This window comes from Bombus vosnesenskii, unplaced genomic scaffold, assembly GCF_011952255.1.
Source record: "Bombus vosnesenskii isolate JDL3184/JDL3185 unplaced genomic scaffold, Bvos_JDL3184-5_v1.1 scf7180000013305, whole genome shotgun sequence".
In the NCBI taxonomy this organism is placed as follows: Eukaryota; Metazoa; Arthropoda; class Insecta; order Hymenoptera; family Apidae; genus Bombus; species Bombus vosnesenskii.
Window position 1 is genome coordinate 180,005 of NW_022882954.1, and position 25,491 is coordinate 205,495.

Here is a 25,491-nt window from a genome sequence, read left to right on the forward strand (position 1 = left end):
TTGTGAACCAACAGGTGTTCGAGTATCGTGATCGAATCTAAACGATGTGTAGCTATTGTCGTATGTTTCATATTTAAAACAAAAAAAAAAAAACAAATATTGATAAATATATTTGTGCGATAGTCAGATGTCCACCGTTTCGTAACTGGTAAATGTATAAATTCAAGCACGGTATTATGATTTAGGACGTATTAGCATCTTTAGAGGAAATAGGAAAGTGGTATAATAAACGAGACTATTTATTAACGTGTGTTAAGTATTTATTTTTTATGTTACATCTCTCGAAAGGACAGTCACATTTGTACGGTACAAATACCTTTAAATATTGTTTGGTCCTCTAAAGTATATCGGACGAGCAGCCTTAGAAAACATTTATGGATCTACGCAGAGTGGAATGATTAGACAAAGATCAATTAAAGTGTAGTGCGAAGAAATGTGAGGGGCTACGAATAGTAATCGTTACATATTATGTAAAAAAAAGTGGCGTTTGACTGTGACTGCAATCATTATTACGAAAAGAATGCGCAATTACAAAGCACACATACGAGCGAGAGAGGGAGAGTGAGAGAGAGGGAGAGATAGATAGATAGATAGATAGAGAGAGAGAGAGAGAGAGAGAGAGAGAAACATTGTAAGCCATATGTTACTCTGTACAACACGCAACAATGTCAACAAAAGAAGAAAATATAATCGGTACACGTAAATTGCTACCGAATAAAATTGTTGCGTGCGGTAGATCATAGTTTTCTTTCTTTCGTAATTTTTTACGTTACGCGTGTTTGAAAACTCGAATCTTGTTCAATTTGCTCTTGGTGAAAAACAAAAAGATTTATATACGCTAATTGTGTGTCTACCTCGAGCAATTTTCTGTTTAAGGTAAAAAGAAAGGATAAGATACTAATACTCAAAGGAAACAGAAAAAGAAGCATTGAGTTATCGTATGCGCGTGAGACGATTGTGAGGCAGAGGGAAGAAAAAAAGATAAACGAGAGAACGAGAGAAGGGGGAGAGATAGAAAACGAAGAGCACACGCGTAGGTGGCAAATTTTCGTGGGCAAAACTAGGTGGGATGGCAAAAAAAATGTCTTCTAACTTTTATGAATGTTATTTAATCGAGAAGCGTCGCTTGTCGTTGAATCGAGAACGCAGACAAGACGTGTATGGAGGAGCGGAAAAGAAAAAAAAAAAAAAAAGAAAATAAAGAAAAGAAAAGAAAAGAAAAGAGTAAAGAAGGAAAAGAGCAAACTACAGAAAGCACAATAACATTGCGCTTTCGATACGAGTCTCAATGGCTGTGTTTCATTTTTCTACGGCGAATGACGCTCGTTGTATCATTCACTTGTAACTCTAATGATACTGCTATATATCTACTTCACTGAGATGGCGAGCAAATGGCAAAAGTGTGAAAGAGTTAAGAAACGGAACGATGAATGTACCATTTTGTCGGTCTCTTAATTAATAATTGCACATTTACACGCTACATTAGGTGAACCGAGAAAAATACGAGAAGTAGGAAAAAAAATCTGCAAACAACTGTACGTCGTACGGCTATTGAATGAAGTAATAAAAATAAAGTGTCTGAAATTTAAAAGGGAAGTCAACTTAACCTTATAAAGTGTATGATATATACATATACATATACATATATACGTAATATATATACACTTGACGTTCATTAGTAATAAGTTACGGTCGCATTGTGGATAGCATGTGCTTCTTGCGCTTGGGTAAAGCAACATGTATGTTCCGCGAAGAATGATTGTAGAGTGTCAATATTGTTACAAATACCTCATAAGAGACGATGGATCACATATATTATTTAAACGTCGTTCATTTAGTGATTCATTCGTTTATTTATAGTATTATGCAAAGTGACAGGAGAATTCTATTAAATGAATCGTATAATAAAGAAAGGAAAGATTATGCAGTGTAGAGTCTCTCTTTATACATTATATGCGTGTATATATGCCTTTTTACCCTGCTGTTCGCATGAAAATTCAAATGTTCCATCGTTTTTCAAACAAGCCATTGCCAAGATATTTTGCATTACAGTTTTACTATTTTTTGCGAATATGCGTCAGTAGTTCTTTACTTTTTATATTTTAACATAAAAAAAATTGCATAATCTTTTATACCGTACAATTTTTAATTCATGCAATTTCAGTAGGATAATTACCTGTGTGTTCTCGCTTTCGTATCCGTGATGAAAACTACTATAAAATATTTAGTTTTCATGGGTATGGAAAAATATTAATTTAAAATATAAAATATCCTAAATCACTATCAAAAATATACATATCGACCACACACAGATAATTTTCATGTACGTATTTTTATTATTTTATATGTCTCTAGAAGAGAGGGGAAGAATATGTTTAGAGAAGCAAATAAATTCTAAATGAATTCTCACACGCGAATTTCTTGATTTTAGCAATTTTCTATTCGTTACATACTTTCGTAAATAGAATTTTTAGTTGGGTCAAAAGGTTAGAGCATTAATTTATATAAGGTCTAGGTAAAGGATAAACTACTCTTAGCGATAAATTTATAGTTTAAGAAGCAGATAATCCTAGTTGGGTATCTTTATATGGTAGGTGTATTATCTGGAATTGGAATACAGGGAATACATCGTAACCGCTGATGACGAAACGCCAATTCTGTTGGGAGTAACTTGGACCAATCGTATAAGACCACGATCGCAATGGCGGCGTGGCTGAACAGTTTTGCGTTATCGGGTGGTTAGGTAGAGGCTTCTAAAGCCAGCAAGTTTGTTTTCTTATGTATTAAAATATTCATATTATCGTGGCTCAGTTTTTTATTCAGTCATGTATCATTGTGGTTTATTATTGGTCTTATTGGATCTGTCTTTGGATGGTAAATAATCCTAACCTACGATACCTTTAATATAAGTATTTTGCGGTGTAATACTTAATAACCTTGTATTCCAGTGGTTGGGAGTGTTTCTCAATTAGAAATTGACAGGCATTTGGAATTAGGTAGAGAGTTTTTAGCAAAAGGACAGTTACAGGATGCGCTGTCACATTATCATGCAGCTGTTGGTAAGTCTTGTTTGCAAGCGTTTATTTTAATATATTTTCTTGTAGATAACTTTTGCGATAGATTTATAAAAAATAAAATATACAAAAAATAAAAAAAGATATATATATACATATTAAATTTTCTTAAAATCTTGATATATATTGCTTTTATAGAGGGAGATTCAAATAACTATCTAACATATTATAAAAGGGGCACAGTGTATCTAGCATTAGGTAAAGCCAAATTTGCGCTCCTTGATCTTGATAGAGTCTTGGAATTGAAGCCAGATTTTACTTCCGCCAGATTACAACGTGGCAATGTATTGCTTAAACAGGCCCAATTCGATAAAGCGGAGGCTGATTTTCGACATGTTGTAAGCGCGCTTTTATTTAAAAACACAAACTTATAATTAATATACGGTGTTTCCATTCTGTTCTAATATTTCTGTTTCATTCGTTATAGTTAGCAGTTGAACCGCAGAATTCAGATGCCTATAATGCCTTATATAAAATAGCACCTGTCCAAGAAGATTTGTTAGTTATAGACAGATTAATGGTTGACGGTGATTATGCAGCAGCTGCGCAACAAATTTCCAGAGTTATCGAAGTATGTCCATGGTCAGCTGAACTTAGGGAACGTAGAGCTGAATGCTACGAGGCACTCGAAGATTATGTTAGCGCTATTTCTGATGTACGTTCTACGACCAAGTTACAATCTGATAATATGCAAGGATTTTTAAAATTGGCCACCTTGCATTATCGTCTTGGACAAGTCGACGAATCTTTAAAGTAAGTAAGAATAGAACGTAAAATTATGTACGTTGTATCTTAATTCGTATAATTAAAATTATGTATGTGCAGGGAAATTCGAGAATGTTTGAAACTTGATCCGGAGCATTCAAAGTGTTTTTCATTTTATAAGAAAGTTAAGAAAGTGGCAAAACTGTTAACAGATTCGAACGAGTACGAAGATGAAAGAGATTACGCCAGTTGTATAGACTCTGCTCAATCTGTACTTAAACTTGAACCGCAAGTAGCTAATGTGCGTTTCATTGCTCATCAGCATCTTTGTAAATGTTATACCGGCAATTCAGAACCAAGTCAAGCAATAAAAAATTGTCACGAAGCGTTAAAAATAAGAAAAGAAGCTGCGGTATATTGCGACAGGGCAGAAGCGTATCTCGCTGCTGAGATGTTCGACGATGGTAAGTGTTATTTATATAAAGTTAAAACGTTAAACTTTGATACGCGATTATCTTTCAAACTACGCATTTCGTTCTTCGATTTAAACATTGAACTACTCTCTCTACTCCAGACTTGTTAATTCGCTCGAGTATTCTCACACGACGACTTGTTTAAGAGATAATCGCGTGAGAACTATATACAGCTGTACGTGCACGTTGTACAGTACATGAATCTCTTGTGTTGTTAATATAAGTTAATATCGTAAAAATTATTTTTCCAAAAGCGATTAGAGATTTTAAAGAAGCTTTAGAAATTGATATGAGTCTACAAAGGGCGAAGCAAGGTCTTCATAAAGCGCAACAACGACAAAAACTTTCTGAATCACGAGATTATTACAAAATTTTGGGTGTGCCAAGAACAGCATCTAAACGTGATATTATCAAAGCATATAGGAAAGCTGCGCAAAAATGGCACCCCGATAATTTTCAAGAAGGGGAGGAGAAGAAACGAGCAGAGAAAAGATTTATTGACATTGCAGCTGCCAAAGAAGTATTGACTGACGATGAAAAAAGAGCGAAATTTGATCAAGGAGAAGATCCATTAGATCCTGAATCAGGGAAACATCAACAAGGTTTCAATCCCTTCCAAGAATTCCATCACTTCCATGGCTCTCCCTTCCAATTTAAGTTCCATTTTAATTAGTAATTCTTTTCATCTTCACGGCATTAGGTCAAATAAAATTCCTAATTTTTCATACTATGAAAATATTAAATCGCTATGTATGCAATATGACATTTGCTAGCTGAAATTTAATTTTGTTAATCTACCTCGTCGGTAGGTCATATGTCTTGTATCTGCATTGAATCAGAAGACTGTACACGGAAAATTGTTAATGAATCAGTAAGTCAAGAAAAAGTGACCAATAACTATAATAATAATAAATGATGAACATAATAAATGATGAATCGTAACACATGATTAAAAATTATGTTGTTCGAATCACACGAACTATAAAATATCCTCTCATTGTCAGTTTTCAGTCAGTAACTTGTTATTGAAATTCAATATATACATAATGTAAATAACGTATGCATGTAATTTAATATGTTAGTTATAATAATTTATATAATATGGATTGTAGTAACTTTGAGTAATTGACTTACTGAATAACTAATAAACGACATACTTGATGCAGACTGAACGTATAATTAGTTTTCAGCGATGTGAATATTCGGTACCATCGATACCACCATATAGACATAGATTTCGTATCATTGACATACGAAACGAAAGTCGTGATTGAACTCGCATTTTAATAAAACTATAGGATATATGGCGGCGATAATGTTGCTGCTACCTAAATGTTACAGCGGTGGGCTGTGTATTATTGAGTTTAGCTTAAAATCATGTGACGATTAGATGAAGTAAATATTATTAAAGCCATTTTTGGTAATGTAACGGATCGAGTACAGATACACTTGAGGTATGGATAGCGCAATCATGTTACGGATTGTATTCGATGTTAATAAACACATGTAGGACAATGCTGTGTGCGTGTTGTATTCGCATGAGTGTGAGAGAACTTTATGTAAATACTGTATCTCTAATATTTGTTTAAATATATTTGATTAATTTATATACATATATTACACTTTATAAAATACGCGACGTATGTCGTACATTACGCTCTTAAATACCTGCCGCATCCTAGGAATATTTTAACGTATATCGATCTATTTCCATCTAAATTTCTCTTTAAATGGCTAATATTCGTTCTAGATTTCATTAATCCTACCATTGAATGGTTGGTTTTGACTATTTTCAGTTTATTATAGACAATCGATTATGGACAATTTCGGATAATTACAATTAGTTTATGTCATGAAATAGTTCATTTATACAAAAAAAAAAAAAAAAAAAAAAAAAGAAGAAGAAGTGAATTAAAGAAATTTATTTCGCTTTTACGTGATTAGTTTTGTAATCACTGTAATTATTATTTATCATTACTATCATTTGCAATTTTCTTTCTCATTATGATGTTTCGAATGTAGAAAATCGTTAAAGCGAGTCAACTATTCCCGCATTTCTTCTGGAATGTTATTTTGTATTTTTCATTTGCAGTTGAGAATATCGTAAATTTTACTACTAATTATTAATGTAACAAGGACAATAATAATGTAAACGAACGATGAATTAATTTTTAAACACCTTTTATGATGATTATATGAGTTACAATAATAATAATATTCGTTAACTTTATTATTTATTTTATATAATATTTATTAAAATAGGAATGGTAAAACAAGTTATTCAAATTGAGCAGTTAGACTAAAAATTAGACTAAAAATTCATCTTTTAACGTTACCATTCATTATCATTTATATGGAATAAGGTAAAATATGATGGCAAAATAAATATATCTTTCGATATAATTTAAAGAGCGGGGTGCTGAAAATGAAAATAAAACTAAATCGATGATGGCATAAGTGTAAATGTCGAAGGTTATAATAACTTTGCCTAAATTTAATTTTATTAACTATCACGACTATCTACGTACATTTGAACACATGTCGTATTTAGCGGAAACAAAACAATCTTAAAACATACTATTGTACTACTATAAACAAAATATTAAATGGAATTTCTTTTTTCTTTTCTATATTAGTAATTTCGATATACTCTAATTGGATATATTGTATTCTCTTTGCGTAGAACCTAGTAAACTCCTATATATATATATATATATATAGAAAAGAATTTTAATATATATAAGAATTTTAATATATATATATATAAGAATTTTAATATAATAAGAATTTTAATATATTTAATAATAATATATAGAAAAGAATATATATATATATATATATAAAAAGAATTTTATATAGAAAGAATAGAAGATATTCTATATATATATATATAGAAAAGAAAAAAAAGAAAAAAATATTACAGTAGACGAAACTAATACGAAGAGAGAGTGATTTCTACGTTTTTATTCTCGAAAATATTTGATCTGCGTTTAAAAACGAAATATCTTATATAGATGAGATTATTCAATTGGACAGGTTTCGTTGTGGTCAATTGTTCTTGCGGTTTTCTTTTTTCCGAGATTTTAATATCATACACATTTGCTAAAATTATGTACATAATATATGTTTTTTACTAGACGGTACACCACTATTGCCACGAATATCGTAATACCTCTTGTTAAGTAAATGAATATTCTCGTCCAAGGATAGCAGCGCGAATATTTCTAGCAGTAAAAATAAAAGTACCGCCTTGTACTTGTTGTCAGTACGTAGTTTTTAATGCTGAATAAGCAGTGCACCCTTTTTATTGTTCCGTATAGATCATCTCATTTTTCTCTTTGTAATACCATTCCATTTTTCTTTTCTTTTCTTTTGTAAACTTTCTGTAATTTTGTAAATTTATTCTCAAGAATTTTCAGACGTTCTAAATAATAACGCGACATATACGAATCATTTATACGTATATATAGTTTATGTTAATTCATTTTGAATGAATTAACTTTCGAGCAAAATAGTTATATTGTCTAAAAGAAAAAAAAAAAGAAAAAAAAGAAAAAAAGAGAAAAGAAAAGAAAAAGAAACGATGATGATGCATACGTAGATTTATGCATATCAGGTATTTTTGCGTCAAATATCACATAATTTTAACGCACGAAGCAGTGACAAAATGTTCTTGTTATATACATAAAATTGTATGCAAATGCATTTTAACTTTCTAAATACCTAATTTTTGACATTGTTGTCCGATTCGGAAGTTTTGATTGAAATACTTTTGATCATCGATCCATAAGCCCCTGTCACGCTTCAAAGCATTGGCTATCTTCGGTCATAAACACAAATAACAGATAGCTATGTACAAGTATTATACGAAATAACTTGTATATTCATGTGGCATTACGCCTCTTCTCGGATAGAAGGTGTGACTTGTCGCGTATTCTAATAGATTCGTAATTGAGCTCATATAAATGTCAGCAAATCTGAAAAGTCTTCTTGAAAAATACGTGGGGTTATGATATGTTCTAAACACAGAGCCGAATTGTTCGTTGAATACTCGTTTTATCTCGTTCCTTAATTTATCTCTTTCCTTGATCCATTCATCGAGTACCGCTTGCACATCCGTTCCTTCGTAATCTTGATGTTCTTCGATCAATCCTGTCAGCATTTGTAGCCAATTTGCATTTTCTTTAAATTTTGGATTATTTAACGTTGCAATCTCATGCTGTAACACGCAGAAATAGTTTCTGTTATGCGGTTGATCTTTGAAAATAATAATTTTTCATAATATCAACGTAAGATTTGTTTTCTCATTCACAGATGTTTAGATTTAGACTGTAGATGTAGATTAAGATGTATAGTTTATAGTATAGTAGGCTAAAGTACAGCGGACTACGTAAAACGTAATTTTCAACGAGTTTCTCAGTTCTCGGTATAAAAGTGCAAGAAATTGCAAGTTTACCGTTAATTCCGTAATTATAGCTCCAGTTCGCCAACCGTGCTCCAACGTTACATCCGCTAAATCGCTGTAAGGATGATCTCCAAAATATAATACTTGATGCCCCCGCCATCCGGTCATATCTTGTAATTGTTTAACCGTGCCCTAAGATTGAAAATGAACGTTAGCCTTTAAATATCGAAAAATGAGTAAAATAATGGAAAAATAAAACGCTGAAATTCAGCCATACTTCAAGGTATATAACTCCTTTCTCGAGTTTGGTGACTCGGTCCCATAGCTGCGTTTTGTTAACTTCGTCGTATATTCTAAGAGGTCGAGATTCTTCGGTAAAAAATTTCGGTTTTCTTGCTTGTACTATCACTACATCGAAATAATCTTTCCAATTATCGCCAACCAAAAATCTCATTCCAGTATCGCTACAAAAAATATCAATATACGCACGATGATACGCATCATATAGGATGAATTTACGGAATATGAGAGCCCACTGACGTTCGATCAAATATTCGTTTTATTTATTTTATTAATTTTATTATTTAAACATTGGAACAAATATTAGTTTCATAGATGTTCGATGCTATTTACTACGAGACCTGTGTTCGAGAAAGTATCCGGAATTAGGAAGAGCGTATGGTCTCGCACCAGCAACGTGTTGCATTCGAAGAAAGAAATGAAATTAATCCGAGACGATAGTAAATTAAATTATTCCATCTTTGTTAGTCTTATCGGTATTATCAAGCTATTAATTTACTTTGTATGTCGAGATAATTTACTTTGTACACGGATAAATAATACGTATTTTAGTATCTTATGTATCATTGTGGTTATTAACGTCGTTGGTTACACGATACTTACACAAAATGAAAAGGGCTATTCGTTACTAAAAACATTTTTTTATTAGCTTTCTTAAGCCGATCAAAAAATCTTTTTAAATCCTTATTTTGTTCCAAATATTCGGATACATTTTGTACTACCAAACCATGCATTATAGGATGACAACTTTGTACAGAATTCTAAAATATAAAAAATCAACGATATTCATTTTTATGGAAACAATACATACGATATAACATGTCGTCTTACCTTAACATCTCTGAAAAGTATTTCGGGGTGATAATCGATATGATTTCTAAGGAAGTACTCCGTAACGTTACATAAAAGACCCATTTCCGGTACCGAAAATAGATCAGCTAGCTGAATCATTTTCGTTCGGTGCGGTGCATCCTAAGAAAAATGAATTTCAACTATACATAGGAAATCTGTCCAATCTGTAAAAAGTTACGGCTCGATACTCACTTTCTTACGTTGGAAAAAACCCATCGTGTAAAACATACAAGTTGATGCGTGCAAACAAACAAAAGACGTTTAGATTTTGAACGTTTAGATCGTTACAAGACCATTAATTCGCAGTGTTTTTCAAGTATTTGAAGATTAAACGATACGATACGTAACAATTACAAAGGAAGATTAAAACGTATTCATGCGTTCTCTTATGTTGCCGGTAAGTGTTATTCCTCGTTTCTATTATTATTTCTATTATTATTTCTATGTTATTCGAAATGCTTGTTTGCCCGTTGAAACGCCCGTTGAAACGCCTTTGAAACGCCTTTGAAACGCCTTTGAAACGCCTTTGAAACGAACTATGACATTTATCGTTTTGAACATAGACAGGAAACGTGACAAGTTTTACAAAGTGGCAATTTAATATTATAACAACGAGTAACTGTACATACGTGCATAAGAAATATAGAAATATAAAAAAGGTCTACGGTAAAATTATTCGTATATACGTGTGTACCCACGCGTATATATTATTTATGCGATTATCGTATGTCGTATATCGTACGTGTCGTACGAATCTTGTTGAAATTTCATTGGTATCGTAACGAGATACAACTATCACGATCGTAGTGGTAAAATTGAAACTAATCCGAAGACTAACAAGCAACGTGATAATTGGAAATGTACACTTGGAAATTAATATCACAGCTGTCATTAAACATAATACGTAATATTACAGCGTTGCAGACGATTCTTCACCATACATACGTACATATGTCGTCGAGGTTTGCTCGTACAATGGTTTATCGATTGTTTAAATAATTTCGCGAAACCTATCTATCGAATAAATATCTTTCAAGTTTTACGTAGATTTTTGGATTTGTTTCGAACCTTATCGATGTAATCATGGTAGTCGTATCGTATATTGAAAAGTATCGTCGTAATATATTGAAAAAATGTTCCTACAAGCGTTTCGATAATCTCGCGAGCCAACCTATGCATTACTACGAAGATCGCGATTAAACAACATTGAACAAAAAGCGTAATCTCGCATTTGCTGGTAGTAGTCGGATACTTTGGAACGTTGGCGTATATTCGGTAATGAGAGCAACAGGCTCTCTATGGCATATCGATTTCAGCAAATTATCAGGGAAACGATAGTTTCCTCAAGAAACGACACCGATCCATTATTCTTAATTATTCAGTTCATTCGAGTATGCTTACATGAGAATGTTTATGAGGCGCTTCCACATAAGCGATCGGTATTATCCGGTTTTTATAGAGCCTAAGGACCTCTTCGGCGGGTACTGGATGCAAACCGCGGTAAACGGCGCCAAATTGAATTTGCAAGAAGCTGTCGAGTTTCAGCAGCAGACCCTTTTCGATGTCGTAATGCAGGCCACGAACTGCGAAATCCTTCTTGTACTCGAGGTTGCCGATTCCCACGGGGTACTGTACAGCCGATTAAACGAGTTTGCGTCAACTTTCAATCGAAATTCTCGTTCGGCTGTAATTGTCGCTTGATTTTCGAGAAAACGTTGTTGCTGACGAGCCGAATTCGCGAGCAGAAACCAGTTAGGAAGTTTCATTCGTTGGCTCGAATTAGTCTCGACGAGTTTGAGAGTTTGTCGGACGTTTCCCTACCGGAGTATATACGTATACGAGTGTATACGTATATACGAGAAGTCTCCTCGTGTCAGTGAAAAAAATCACGGTAAATTGATTTAACGGCTATCATGCCGTTATACACTGCGTGTCGCAACTAGATCGTGCATGTTTGAAATTAAAGAATTAAGGAATTTTCGTAGATTTTCGTAGATTTAAGTAGATTTCGTAGATTAATTTAATTTAACGAGCACCGTTCGCTGCATTTTGCCACCTTTAAATTTCCATCTTGGCAAACTATCTTAACATTTTCAATTTTTATACAGGTATAAAGTGGAACACAGGATACAACACGAGGAAATTTAATTAGAAGATTATTGTATGGTACGACTTTGTTTCGTTACGCCATGCATTCGATTTGTACGCTGATTGTATCGCTGAAAACAGCGATAAATATAATGCAACCTTTTTGAGAAACAGAAATTTCTTTTCAGTACGATTTTTCAGATTTCAAACGTGGCATACTTTCTTCTCGTTTCTTATCGCGCTATATAACGTAATTACGATATCGACAGAAATATATCGCACAAGATGAAAGTATAAAAATTGAAAGTTGCCGAGGATGGTTTTATAGCTATAAAATATCCATAACATAGCGACGTATATCTTTATATACCTTATACTTTTGAATGAGCATATCACGGCCCAGACTGTACAACAGGTAATCCATGGATGGCTTGTAACAAGCCAACGTGTAATCGTAATCGAATCCATAAACTTGAACCTCTTTCAGGTCGAGTTCGTTGCAGGCAAACACCCCTTTTGGATTTACGTCGAGGGGAAGCTTTTTAGCTGAAAAGAAATTCATCTTATTAACATCGAGCCAGCCTGATTGCATAATAAACGTAAGTAAAGTTCCATTTATCTCGAGCCATCGTACAGTTTGTATCATCGGTTCGCTAGAGTGGCGCAACTAAGAAAAGTAAACGGAATTAAAATAGAAAATTATTAATTATACGATCCTTTAACAAGGAAAAATACCTTTCCTTCCATTCCAATTTAGCTAATAATCTCCGAATGATACGTCAAGTGTATTGCCTAATAGGGATCGGAACAATCTTATTTTACGATTGTGGCATCGTTTCCGCTAGATAGCGTAATTATAATTAACACTTATTTACACGTAAATCTTGTAATTCATTTTTACAGATAACTTTTGCAGATACGTAAAAGTTGACGACTTTTATCATTCGAGTAATAGGAATTGACGTTCGAATAAGAAGTTGCGATCGGTAGTCGATTTGGTCGAGTACTAATTAAGCGGAGGTTATTCTAATTCTTATCTTTCGTTAAAAACAATTAAACGCAAATGTATTAAAACATTCGTTTGACATTTAACACGCGAGTTAAAGTTTTCATCTCTTTTATCATTTCCTGCATCGTATATATCGTATATTTAGAAGTAGACTATTCTTTCTATGTAATGTTTCAGACTGTCTTACAAACGGATGTATGATATACATATCGGACGTATATATGCATATATACGCACTTGCCTCCATACACGTGACCTTGTACGAGGACTTTTCAATTGAATGGCAGGATAACGCACGGCATTATTTCTCCATTTCGATTTACGATAAGTCCGTGCTCTCGTTTTGTTCCGCGGATGCCTGATACGAGATACTTTTCACCGTCCTAGATTTTTCTGCTCGACCGTTCGTCCCGTCTCTCCCGAGGTTCTTTTACTAATTGTCTCTGTCTGTCTGTCTCCCCCTCCTATCCATCTATCCATCTATCTATCCATCCATCTATCTATCTATCTATCTATCTATCTGTATACAGCGGAAACTGTTCCAATAGATCCAATGTACCAAATATTTTTGAAATTCGCCAAAAAAAGCAATTGTTATATGGTCGTATCGTTGTTGTTTCGCGCGACAGATAGAACTATACTCGACAATGATACGTATGTATATTTGATTTAGCTTGGAGATTAAGCGTAAATCGAATGCTTCCTGAAAAGGGGGATGCATTAACAAATCAATTATGATTTCCGCATGAATGGACGCGGGTATCAAGGTCTCGCGCCAGTCGTATCGGTTCGAAATACGAAAATATCGAAATATCGAAATATCGAACTATCGAACTATCGAAATATCGAAATATCGAAACGCGGAGGCGCGCGCATGCGCGGACGAACCGCGCGGCAGAACGCGTAAAAGTTCGACCAAGATAGAACGCTGAACGATGTGACGGAACTGAGAAGGATGCCGAGATAAGATGGCCGCTGTCTGCATACTGATACTCACACTTGTACTTTTCTCGTGTCTTTTGGTAATTGTCGAGCATGTCCTTGCGCGATATTTGGCCACGGCTAAGGGCACGATCGCCGACGGAGCGCTTGGGTACGACATGGCTGCCGGACACGCGAACCAACCAAGACGGTAAGACACTTTCGATTACGAGAGGCGATGCTGCAGCGACGGCGAGGGTCCTCGTGTGCAGCATCACGAACGATTGGCGGGTGTACACCTATGATCGCGATGTTCGACGATTGGCGCTGTGCACGGCGGGAAATTCGAAATAGTACACTGGCAAGCAAGCGTGTTGGAGGCTTCGACGTCGGGCTAGGAGTCTGTCGGGCCGCTTGTTGTCTTTCCGCTTGTTACTTAATCGTAATCGAGCACGCGTAACTTGTCGATAAACTCTGATAACGATAAATTCGGGCTCCTCTCTTATATATACGTTCTTCTTATGAACTACACATTTTCCTCGTTATTGGTAAGTACTCGCTATTTATATCGTCATACCGTGTGCCTGGTTGGAAGGGAATTGGGAAGGCTTGGGAACGAGTTTGAAGCGCGATAAGCGTACGCACGCCACGTCCGACCGACTATCACTGTCCGTTTTTGCGTTCGCTTCGTAACGAGGGAATGAAGGGACTGTGTACGGTTGCGGTTCGATCATGTAGTTTGGAACGCTTCGCGCAGCGTCGCTGTCTACTACGATACGTAGTACGGCCAGCTGTCGCAAGTGGGGAAAGCGGCGATACCTAAAAGACGGAAATAGATGTAACTGTTGGTATGCGACACGTGGTGTGTTGCCAAGCGCAGCACCTCTTTGGAGTTTAAACTTGTGCCGATTCGTGGTCAGGTAATCGCGTCAACAATCGGTAGCGGACAAACTTTCTATTCGATATCGTACGTTCGTTTCGTATCGTTGCACGAGCGAACAACATCGATCATCTTAGCTTCGCAAACATCAACTTTTATCGATTGTTATTACATCGACGCGAAAAATACTTTTTCCCAAATTCTTGAATATGTTTCTACGAGATAAATGTGAAAGCTGATAATTAGGAAATGACAATCGTTTAATTACTCTGATCGATGGCAGATCGGCAACGTTTCTCGAAATCGATATTGCTGGTGTTATTGGTATTATTGGTATTATCGGTGATATTGGTATTTTTGGTATTAGGTTAGGTAATTAGAAACGATCGCGAATCCTTAAATTAATTAACGTAGTGCTTGAACTCAACCGGTTAACGTGGAACTGCTTGGTCGGACCGAGTATCATATTCTTCGATGTGCAGGGCATCGCGGTAAATTGTAACGGCAGGAAAGCGTATGCGCGTGACTAGGTGATACAGTGACTGGCGAAAGTATTTCGACATATCGCTACAAACCAGGCACGACTGTGCTAATCGTATTGGTCAAGTTCGAAGCCAATTTGAAAATGCGCATAGAATAGCGGATAAAAAAGAGTTTGTACGATAAGAAATACAAAAGAACACGGTAATTCTAGAAGATGGATTTACATTTAATAAGAGCTAATGCTGGGATTAAAGAGAGACCGCGGAATAGAAAGTTAGTAAAATTCATCGTGTACCAATTTTAAACTTTCTTTTATCCGCCACTGTGCGTAGCTTCTACGCGTTTAATAGCTAAACCATACTGTAGGAAAAAGTAAAGAGCGTTGAAGACGGTCCGATCGAATACTTTGGTTCGTCGATATTAAGTTTATTATAGCGGATAATTAATTTATTGAGCGTATAAATACGTTGGCGATCTGTGTGCGTTTTCAGGCTTGTTTCGAACTTTGCCAATATAACTTTGCCGAAACGATAGTGGAGTTTCGTTACAGCGTTTAATAGTGCTAAAAATAAACTATTTCGTACAACACGGATAATACGTACGTATGTATATTCGTAAGGTGTATCGTTTCTCTAAATAGTCGAATACTTTCCTAAGTAACCGTATATGTCGCCTCGATCCAATCCGCTGATATTCGAGTCTTCCGTAATCGTTACCCTGGCAATAACTGTGCCGATGTTACGAGTAACGACGAGCCGCGTCCTTCGGACGGTCATTCTCACGTTTCTGCTTCCGTATGTTATGTACTCGTCGCTACTGCTGACACAATTTTCTCGATTAATTATAGGCAACGCGCGCGCAAAGTGGCAATTTGGCGAGACTTTCTTGCCACGGTATGTTTCAACGCAAGTGTCGTTTCACCTCTGTACAGTTGGAAATTACGCAGGCAATTTGCGAGCGTGGAAGAAAACGTCTACTCGTTCGTTTCTTCCTTCCTTCTAGATAAAACGCTTTTCCTTGGCTCCCTTGCTCGCGTATTTATCGAGCAGAACGTACTTTTAGGATTTGAAGTAGCAACGACCGCTGTCGTCTACGATATCTGGTATACCGTCTGACACTCGTCTTTCCCTTCGTGATAGAGTACAAACGCTACTACTACCAAGTAGAGAAAGATTTCGAATTAGAATTGGCGAGGTAATATAATTCGGTGGATTTTTCAGTGGAAGAAATTTATAGACCGAAATTTCTAGCGAAAACCTACGAAAGCAGTAAAGTAACTAAAGTAAAAAGTTTTTGGTTGAAACGTGTCTCTCCGCTGCTATTTCGCGCTATTTTCGCTAGAAACTGAAAGCTAAAATGCGTCACTCTAGCCGAATGTTTAAACGCATCGTGCTAGCAGATAACGTTCGATCAGATCGAACAAACAACTACTTATCCTCGTTCCATTTTTTCGGCCGCATTCGTAAAACTTTGAATTTGCATAGACATCCGCGGTCTATTAATAGAAGTTTTCTGCGTACTGGAAACATTGTTGTTGCCAAGTAGGCGAAATTTGAATTGAATGGCGAAATGTATTTATACGGACGAGCGACTATCTACGTGTGCTTTCGCGTAGAAAAAATTTGAAGGAGTTTGGTTAGCACGCGATATTTCATTGTTTTAAAGATAACACGTACCTACGTAGACTAACTTGAGACCGTCGTATCTCGAAAAATTCATCGCGTACACGAGCTAGATAAAATTATATAACTAAGATTTATTTTTTTAAACCTATTTTCAACGAATAAACTACTTTATATAGTTCAAGTTTCTTACGCAACGTTCCACGTATATATGTGTATGTGATATGTATTTCGCGAAAGATAATTCATCGCAAATCTATCGGAGAACGTAGCGTTTCGGCTATTTACATACTCGTTTCAATCATGTACCAATTATGCAGCAAAATGTTACGCCTACTTGATATAACGCGCTTAATAATTTCGCTACTTTATTAATAGAAATGAATTAACGCTTTAGATCGCCGAGATCGTTTAGATCGTTTAGGATTACGCGTCTAACATTGCCGCGCAAAGTAACAAACGGTCTTTTTTTTATTTTATCTGTGAAGAAAATTTACGGAAGGAAAAATGAATTGTCCGTAACGAACGGAAGGAGGATGGATTGTACTGTGTGACTGTGTTCGAACAGATCGCCTATCTCGTTACGTGACTGAATTTTACGTTAATTTTAGATTAACTTATTACGAAAGTGTAAATCGCAAGGTGAATGTTACGAGTTGCCAACTATAGCAAACAATAAATTGGACATAACGTCGGCTATTCGGTCGATAATAAGTGTAATAACACTTACCTCGTAATATTTTATCGTATTATTATGCATAGATGTTTCGATGTACGCATAAAACCTTTGAATAATATTAGAACGTTTAACCAGTACATATTTTATTAGATAATGGTATAACAGCAATGGCGAGCAACTAATGTAACATGACGCGGACGAGCGATGGCAGAGAAGATGGTTTCTCTGTAAATTAGCGTTAGGAAGGACAGTTTAGTCTTGTTGATTAATAGCAACGGTCGTCTGTTATCGCTAACTAAAATTTCGCTTTAAAGATGACTTTATCGACAAAGTTTGCTAACTGAAGGCTATAAATTCCCTTTCGATAATTAATAATAAAGTCGATAATTCCAACTACGTAACAGCGCTATGAACGCGGAGTAACGCCAACTAAGAAACTCGGTTGCCTGCGAAGCCTTTTCATCGAACGAATCAACTCGTAAGAAGCCTTTTCGTTTAAGCAAAAAGTATTTGCTATTTCCATATTGATTTAGAAGGTGACGATATTCGATAGACGGACTCGAAAGATTAACTAGGCCGATAATTCGGTGGATTTTACCTTTTACCTTACCTTTTACGAATATAAATGGAACGATATTATTTAGTTTCGATGGAAAGAAAATTTGCAAAGGGAACGCGACGTATAACCGATTCGAAACAAGTTATTTTCGTAAGACGTTGACGATCCAAGCGACGAGTTAATAATTTTGGCAACTCGATCTTCCAAAGATAGTATCGTTCGAAGCTGGTTCGATTCGGCAAGTTTTACGAAGACTACTTTGTAAAAACTATTTTTACGAACAAGTGGTTATGGACGATGGCATTGAGAAAAATTGAGTTACCATGGTGTGGATTTGCCGTGGAATGGCTCGTACGTAACGATACCAGTGCCTACCGCTGGCACGTGACCTCGTTGCCTTAATCTAGCCCAGTCGTCGCGTCGGTTGTCGGTCGTCGGTTGTCGGTTGTCGGTTGTCGGTCGTCGGTCGTCGTACTCTTGGTAATGTTTCCGATCGGCGGTACGCAGCCCCGAGAAGCGCCTCTAGCGAAAAAAGCCCGATCAGAAATCGTTCCGGTATTTCACGGTAATTCGCTTCACGTTCGCGCGTTCCATTCTGTCGAAGGAGGAAAAGAGATGGGCGAGAGGGGAGAAAAGAAAGAGGAGGAAAGAAAGAATCGAAGGAAGTACAACGAAAAGGATTATGCACCGACTTTCCATTCTTTATGGAATGCAATTTCACGATACAGACTTTCTATGCTCTTCCGCGCCTCTCACTCGACTCCACCCATCCGGCCGATTATCACTCGCCATCGATTCTTACCTCGTTCGCGAATCTATCGATTCCCGGATTCGCTTCGATTTTTCAGCCGATGCTCTGTACTTTAGTTCCATTTTTCTTCGTCTCGTCTGTTTCGTTTCCTTTTGTTCGGTCAGACCACTTTCACGGTTTAATAGTTGCGAGGATCGCACGTACCGTTTCTTACGAATAAGTAATAGTTTAAATTGCGAAGCGGTGAAACACGTCCCTGCGTGAAATTGGTCGTCTCTCTGTGGGACGATTGCCACCTTTCTTCGACGTAACAGGAACACACGCGAGCTTGTATTTGTGGGTTTTACGGTGTGTCGGGTTATAACGCCGTGCTAGATGTGTCGTAAAACGGAATTTAAATAACACACGGGCCTTCGTAGAAAGTAGAAAACACGACGTTTTACGTTTACGATGAAAGTGATTAATTGGAAGTGAAATATGTTATTTCGATTATTTTATATCGGATCATTTCGGAGATCAAGTACCTACGAACTCGTGCGTTTAACCGAATTAAACGCGATAGTCCGAGTATCGCGTTTCGAAGGATACTCGTCGATCGTTCGTCTCTAGAGAGGTACCACTAAATCGTAAAATATTGAAATTCAAATTTGTTCAAACTCTGGTCGGTTTCTGTATTAGTTTTGTATCGCGTCGCGCATAAGCTGTATAACAGTTTTCGTTTCGCTATTTCGCTATTTCGCTATTTCGCGTATACGTGTTCCAACGCGTGTATCGCACGGATATGTATCGATGTGTTTGTTTGATCCGTTTAATAATCGTTCAAACCTCTTAATACCACGTATACGTACACGCGACAAATTTTTTTTCTTTTATTTATCGATTTGTCGATTTATCGATTTATCCAGAGAGATTCTATTGAAATTTGATAATTTTTCACGTTGGTGAAAACGCGAATAGCTTCGTATCGTTCGACGGTCGATTATGGAACGATAATCGACGTCTACGTTCTATGGCAATTGTCGAAAGTTAACGAACGTATTATGGTTTTTATCGTTGATCGATCTCGCCGGTGAATCGTCGGTGTTAAATGATCGCGAGCGTTCAGAGAATTGTTCGCTGAGTTGAACGGGGCGTACGATCGAGCGACTTTGTTAAGCTAATTAAAGAAAGACGTATTACGATATAATAGACGTGTCGAGAGAAACTTTGCCAACGGAAGCTCGTACGTCTGTTTGGTATGAAATATGGTAGGAAAATCCGTGCGCGATCACAGAGATTAGAACCGCGAATCGCGCTCGATAACCGGATATCGTAACAGAACGAGTACAGTGTAATTTACCTTTATTTTCAATGATACCGGAAAGTAGGTAACGAAGGTTCGTCGATGCTGAAACATAACAAATTCGTTGATCCATGCGTGAAAAAAGATACGCGTCGTAATTATATTTATTATTTATTATTATCTCAGTGTTATCGCGTTAACGAAGACTGTTTGCTCACATGCCGCGTGTATATCGTAAAGTTTCGTAAAATTGCTTTCAAGTCTCGCTCGAGGTAATCGTACGCGACACTGTTCGATGCTTTCGGGAAGAAATTCCAGCATAACGGCGTAAAGTGTGACAATTCGGACAGTGAAAGCCTGAACTTTTTCCAAGGTTCGATGAAAACATTCCATTTCGATGTATACGCGGAATCCGTGGCCGTAACCTGCCGACTTTTCCGAATTCACTCGTCCGAAAAATCCTCTTTGTTATTTTTATTCCGTATTATCGATCGACCGTGAATTACCGAATAGCGTTGAACGTGCTAAAGAAAGGGACGCGGCTGTCTACCATGACGTTCCATAGACACTGACTATTTTCACCGTGAACGATATGTAATAAATATCTGGAGAACGGTAAGAAGCTCGAATCTGTTTGAAGCGTCGTTGTTAAAAAAAAAAAAAACATCGCTTTTGAAAATCTACAAACTACGTCTAGATTATATATAGTCAGAGCTCTCAATGATTCTACTCTTGACGTATTTCTCTTGTTATTTGTATTTTCTATTTACGTTTGTATTTACAAACACAATTGATTTGCTACCACGTTAGCGACTCGCGTTTTACCAGTGTCTATCCGTTTATCGATATCAGAGTGTAAACGATCTTATACAGAAGCGCGGAGACAGTTAAAAACAAGCACCGCCTTGTTTATCGTTGTACGAACAAACTTGTCGTATTTAGCGAGTAATATTTGAAACGGACGCGAAGACGCGTATAGGAGTTACGAGATACGTATTTATCGGCAATAATCCGTTAACAGAAAGTTCCGTCGATCACCGAAATATCACGCTTGGAGCGAAACGAAAAGCTCGGCGAGAAACGCTTCTGCTTAGCAGAATGAAACGACGAGCAACCGAGAATCGAAGCGCGATCGAATAAAAGAAAAATCGAGTGGAAGTTGACGGGTGTTTGGTCCAGACGACATCGTCGGTTCGCCGACTCGTTTCTTGTCATACACGGTCGGCGTACTTTTATCCGTGTTCATGCACGTACACGAGTACGCTGTGTATACGTGGGCCGAGCAGCCTCGCACGTATAGGACTCGGTAAGCCGAAGAACGCAGATTGCTAGAGGCGCTGTTCCGCTGACCTACTCTACGATTATCACTCGCTGTAGCCGATCGCCGGTGCAGGTGCGTGTGCGTTAACTAGCGTTGCCAACTATACCTCCTGGAGGAAAGGAGGACGCGGCGCGTGCACGCATAATCGAATAAACATTTTCGGCCCTTTTGCTCCCACTGATTTCATTTACACGCGTCCATTCTTCTCGATTCGCAACCAGTTCCCATCGAGTTCCCATCGAGTTCCCATCGAGTTCCCATCGAGTTCCCATCGAGTGTCGTCGGTTTTCCACGTACTCGTCGACAAAGAATGTTTTTATTGATTATCGATTTAGTTTCCTCGCTCTTACGATATATCGATATATTTTCTAGATGACAGACCGGGCGACAAAAGGACGAGATAATAAAATATATGCGAATTGACAAACGTTGGTAGGTATACCGAGTGGAAAGCACGTTGGAATATTATTCCGTGAAACGTGATTTGTATTTTTGGAAGCTAACGTGTAACGCGTGACGCGTCGGTTATGAGACGTTAGGCAGCGACGTCTGTTCCTAAAGTATTTATCGAATCAAAGTATCGATCGGATAGTGGAGTTTACAGTTAGACGATTAATCGCCACTTTCCTTACGAACAATCCAGCTTTGCTCCTACTTTTACCTCGAATTTCTCTAGTATGTTTCAAGAAAAACGTTCCCTATAATATCTCCACGTATCTATAATCTCAATTTCATTCTCCTAATAGCTTTTCCGCGATATCGATCATCGACGGTTTCTATGCTCGGTGATCGTACGTTGTATTCATTTGTCAATGTAATGCACGTTTCTCGCCGCTGTCCGCTTCGAGTAGCGTTTAATCTCGTCTTACGGTTGGTCGAACGACAAAAAAAAGAAAAAAGAAAAGAGAAAGAAAAAGAAAAGAAAAAAAAAATAGGTGATCGTTAGTGGTGCTGGCGTGGTGGTCGGCTCTTCTAACCAGCGTTTTCGAAAGATCGTTACAAATCTGCGTTTGACGAGCCAGATACACGAAATTGCCCATAAGTGTAGCAGGTAGAGTCGCGTCTATATGCTGCTATGTAATCGCTGTATGAACGCGGTAGAAATATTTTTTACGGGCGTTGTACGTGCGTAGGCCGACAGGGACAGGCGACGAGAGTGCTGTTTCGCTGCTTCTATCGCGGCATCCGTCTTCTTCCGTTCGCCGCGCCAGATCCGTGTAAGAGTCCGATTAACAGTTAACGAGGAATCTGCGAACCGAACGAGTCGGCGAAGGCCGACGATTTCTGGCAAGCATCCGCGGCGAAAGTATGGCAGATGGATTTCGCGACCGAGCCTGCCGATGATGCGTGACCGACTCGAAAGCGAGCATGTTTTCTTCCTCGATCTTCGTGCTTCTTTAATCCGCTCTATATCGGTGGTTTTTGCCGCTGCACCAACGCAACGTCCACTCGTTTTTTGCGCCGTACGCCTCTGGACATGCACGCCTTACTCTGTTTCCGTGCAAGTCGAGACAGCGGTTCGAAAACTTTCTAGCGAACAAAAAGTCGTCCCATTCGAATGCTCGCTGGAAATTCGGCAGTGACTTTTTACCCAAGCTGCGGTAACGAACACAACCTCCATCGTCGCTCGACGTATCCGTGCGGACGTAAAAGGCTTGCTGTTTTTCTTTTTCTTCGGAAAATTTATCGCGTCAATCGCGTGGTCTCTTAGTTGCGCTCGGATTCGTCGGAGATTCGTTCTACCTTTTACGAATCGAGACACGTATTTGGTAACGTTGATGTTGCCAGTGTGAACAGTAGCAACGTATAACGTACATGTGTGGATCGCGATCGATTCTTTTACGTTACGATATACGCTTTGACGATTACCTTTTGGTAATACGTTACGTACGTTTATCGACTATTTTCGGCCGATTAAACTTTTATTACCACGTAACGATAACCAGAAATATGACAGAGCATGACGCAGAGTTCGTATAGCGCGGCAAAATTTTGCCATTAAATTGAATTTTGTCGGTGTTTGTTCGTCACAGCACAGATAACGTCGCGCGTGAAACGCCATAGAAGAATCTTATCTTTTAGAGGTATAATTTTTTCTTTACGTATAAACGCGATTCGGCGGAATCGGCGTTACGATGCTCGTAATAGCAAAACTAAATGTAGCACGAACTGTGATGTAATTAGTTGTACGTTATTCGAGCCTAGAAACGGCTATCTTGATAAGCGCGACAACGTTTCGGTACTTACGAAGTAACGTACAATCGAGAATTACGGTCGTTCCGTTTTCCAATTTTCTTTCCATTATCTTTTTACTCATATACCAGTTTGACTTTATATAGCTATTGATTACAAGCGCGTTTAAAACGACTTACCCGTGTTTACGCGTTCGTGTTTACGTGCTTTTATCGCGCAACAAGATACGATATAGTTATTACGAATCGAATCTTTACTTGATCGCTATAAACGACTCGTTGCCTTATTCTTCGCGTTCTCAATGAAATATAGAAGCAGCTTTTACTCCGTCGTATCCAAGCTTTGCGTTTGACGTCGTCGCATAGATCACGTTCGATTTGTTTTCGAACCAGCCGTACAGACAACGATCGAACCGCTAGTTTCCATTATGCACGCGATTTGTCACGACAAAACGCGTATCTCGGTACGTGTAAAAGTCACGAAGAACTTGGCACGCGACACTCGTCGCGAATGATAAAACGTCGCTAGGAACGCGTAAAGTTGCGCGGAATAGTAGCCGCTTAGTGGCGGCGTTTTCCAGGTTGAAAAGCAACCTTGACCTAGTGACGGGACCACGTGGCGCTGGGTCGTACTATCAGGAAATTGTATTTCGCGCTATCTTCCGAAGGGGCGTTCGTTTTTTGTTCGTTATCTCTTTTTCCAACACTTTTCCTCCGGTTAGTTCGTATAACGGAAGTTGTACGATATCGTTAAATATCGCTAAATTTAATATACTCGGATCTAATTAATTGCTACGTAAATGCAATAATAAATATAGCACAAAGCGGAAATACTTTTTCCAGCCATTGTATATCACGCGACGTAAAACAGCATAGCGACATAACGGACGCGTTATTACAAATTCCAGTCATTCCTATGCCCTTTTTTTCTTTCGCATTTCGTTTTCTGTCGCGTAAAAGAAATTACGCGACAGATGTATGCTCGTTACCATCTTTCGTCTCTACCACACGATCGGTATGTGTTTTCATCGTGTTTAATCGAAGACAGGTATAAGTACTACTAATCGACAAGTATTTGAAACTATCTTTGCATGTTTGCGAATTTCTACGAATACGGAACGAACGAATTTCTACGAACGGATAATGATATAATAATATAATATATCAATAGGTACGTAAGAACTATGAAGAGTGAAAAGTTACTGCTTGTACGACGTTAGGCAAATTAGCGTAGCGTCTAGCATAGTTTTGTCCAGTGGAAAGTTCAGTGTTGGTCGGATAATTATTTTACGCTTGATTTTAATGCGAGTGATAGATATCAGATATTTCGTAATAGAAAAGACGAATACGACTTTAAGAAATTCTAGAAAGACATCTCGTTGGTAAATATTACGAAACTGAACTTTCTGATATAAGAACGAGTACAAATAAACCGTCCAACTATTTTCGATAGATATAAGAAAATATCAGATCGTACTGATAACGTAATCGTTTTAATAGCAATAGTTGTCCCGGTTTTAAACACGGAATTAAAGATTAATGGTAAGAACGGCTGAAGAAATGGAAAGAAACGATAAAACATTCGGAATAATTCGATCTTCATCGACGATATCTTGCTTTTTCTTTTCCAATTAACCGGTTACACTGATTTGTGCCTCGTTGGCCAATTTGATTTGCCCGTAGGAAGATAGGTAGTCCTCGTAGCTACGTCCACGCGTTTTCTTTCCACGTAACCGCAAGTCTTTGAGTAAATCGTGTTTAATCTTGCCGAGCTAATGGAACGAGAGGTGTGAATTTGAAATGCTCGACTGCGGTGACCCCGGTATAATCGAGGAAAGGGAGGCATGGAAATACTCGCGGGATCGTCGATAGGTCACATAGTTTTCGGATGACGA

At 37.5% G+C, this 25,491-nt stretch overlaps 2 protein-coding genes across 4 annotated transcripts; one reads left to right on the forward strand and one right to left on the reverse strand.

The window, feature by feature from the left end:
• The first annotated feature begins 2,632 nt into the window (after positions 1–2,632).
• Positions 2,633–5,863, forward strand: LOC117234620 (dnaJ homolog subfamily C member 3). The gene is made up of 6 exons (XM_033496016.1): positions 2,633–2,874; positions 2,949–3,059; positions 3,213–3,412; positions 3,502–3,827; positions 3,900–4,243; positions 4,507–5,863. Exons 1-6 carry the CDS (start codon positions 2,826–2,828, stop codon positions 4,923–4,925), a joined length of 1,449 nt encoding a protein of 482 aa, XP_033351907.1. The 5' UTR covers positions 2,633–2,825; the 3' UTR covers positions 4,926–5,863.
• Positions 5,864–7,201: 1,338 nt separating this feature from the next.
• LOC117234466 (5'-nucleotidase domain-containing protein 3) lies at positions 7,202–14,544 on the reverse strand. Of its 3 annotated transcripts, none has more exons than XM_033495696.1 (9): positions 13,904–14,544; positions 12,268–12,443; positions 11,211–11,438; positions 10,002–10,004; positions 9,789–9,929; positions 9,561–9,718; positions 8,935–9,121; positions 8,709–8,849; positions 7,202–8,471 (listed from the first exon to the last, which is right to left on the reverse strand). In XM_033495696.1, the coding sequence occupies exons 1-9, from the start codon at positions 14,100–14,102 to the stop codon at positions 8,115–8,117; spliced, it is 1,590 nt and encodes a 529-aa protein (XP_033351587.1). In that variant the 5' UTR covers positions 14,103–14,544; the 3' UTR covers positions 7,202–8,114. The 3 variants fall into 3 exon arrangements, with proteins under 3 accessions (XP_033351587.1, XP_033351589.1, XP_033351588.1); XM_033495698.1 differs by lacking the exon at positions 13,904–14,544 and adding an exon at positions 13,204–13,329; XM_033495697.1 differs by lacking the exon at positions 10,002–10,004.
• Between the last annotated feature and the right edge of the window lie 10,947 nt (positions 14,545–25,491).

Excerpts from the sequence above, each read along its gene's own strand:
- LOC117234466 (XM_033495696.1), bottom strand. The coding sequence starts at position 14,102 with ATGCTGCACACGAGGACCCTCGCCGTCGCTGCAGCATCGCCTCTCGTA. Across the intron at positions 9,719-9,788 it reads TACTTTTCAGAGATGTTAAG|AATTCTGTACAAAGTTGTCA; the intron begins GTAAGACGACAT and ends TTTATATTTTAG. Across the intron at positions 8,850-8,934 it reads AAGGAGTTATATACCTTGAA|GGCACGGTTAAACAATTACA; the intron begins GTATGGCTGAAT and ends TTTCAATCTTAG.
- LOC117234620 (XM_033496016.1), top strand. The coding sequence starts at position 2,826 with ATGTATCATTGTGGTTTATTATTGGTCTTATTGGATCTGTCTTTGGAT. Across the intron at positions 2,875-2,948 it reads ATTGGATCTGTCTTTGGATG|TGGTTGGGAGTGTTTCTCAA; the intron begins GTAAATAATCCT and ends CTTGTATTCCAG. Across the intron at positions 3,413-3,501 it reads AGGCTGATTTTCGACATGTT|TTAGCAGTTGAACCGCAGAA; the intron begins GTAAGCGCGCTT and ends CATTCGTTATAG.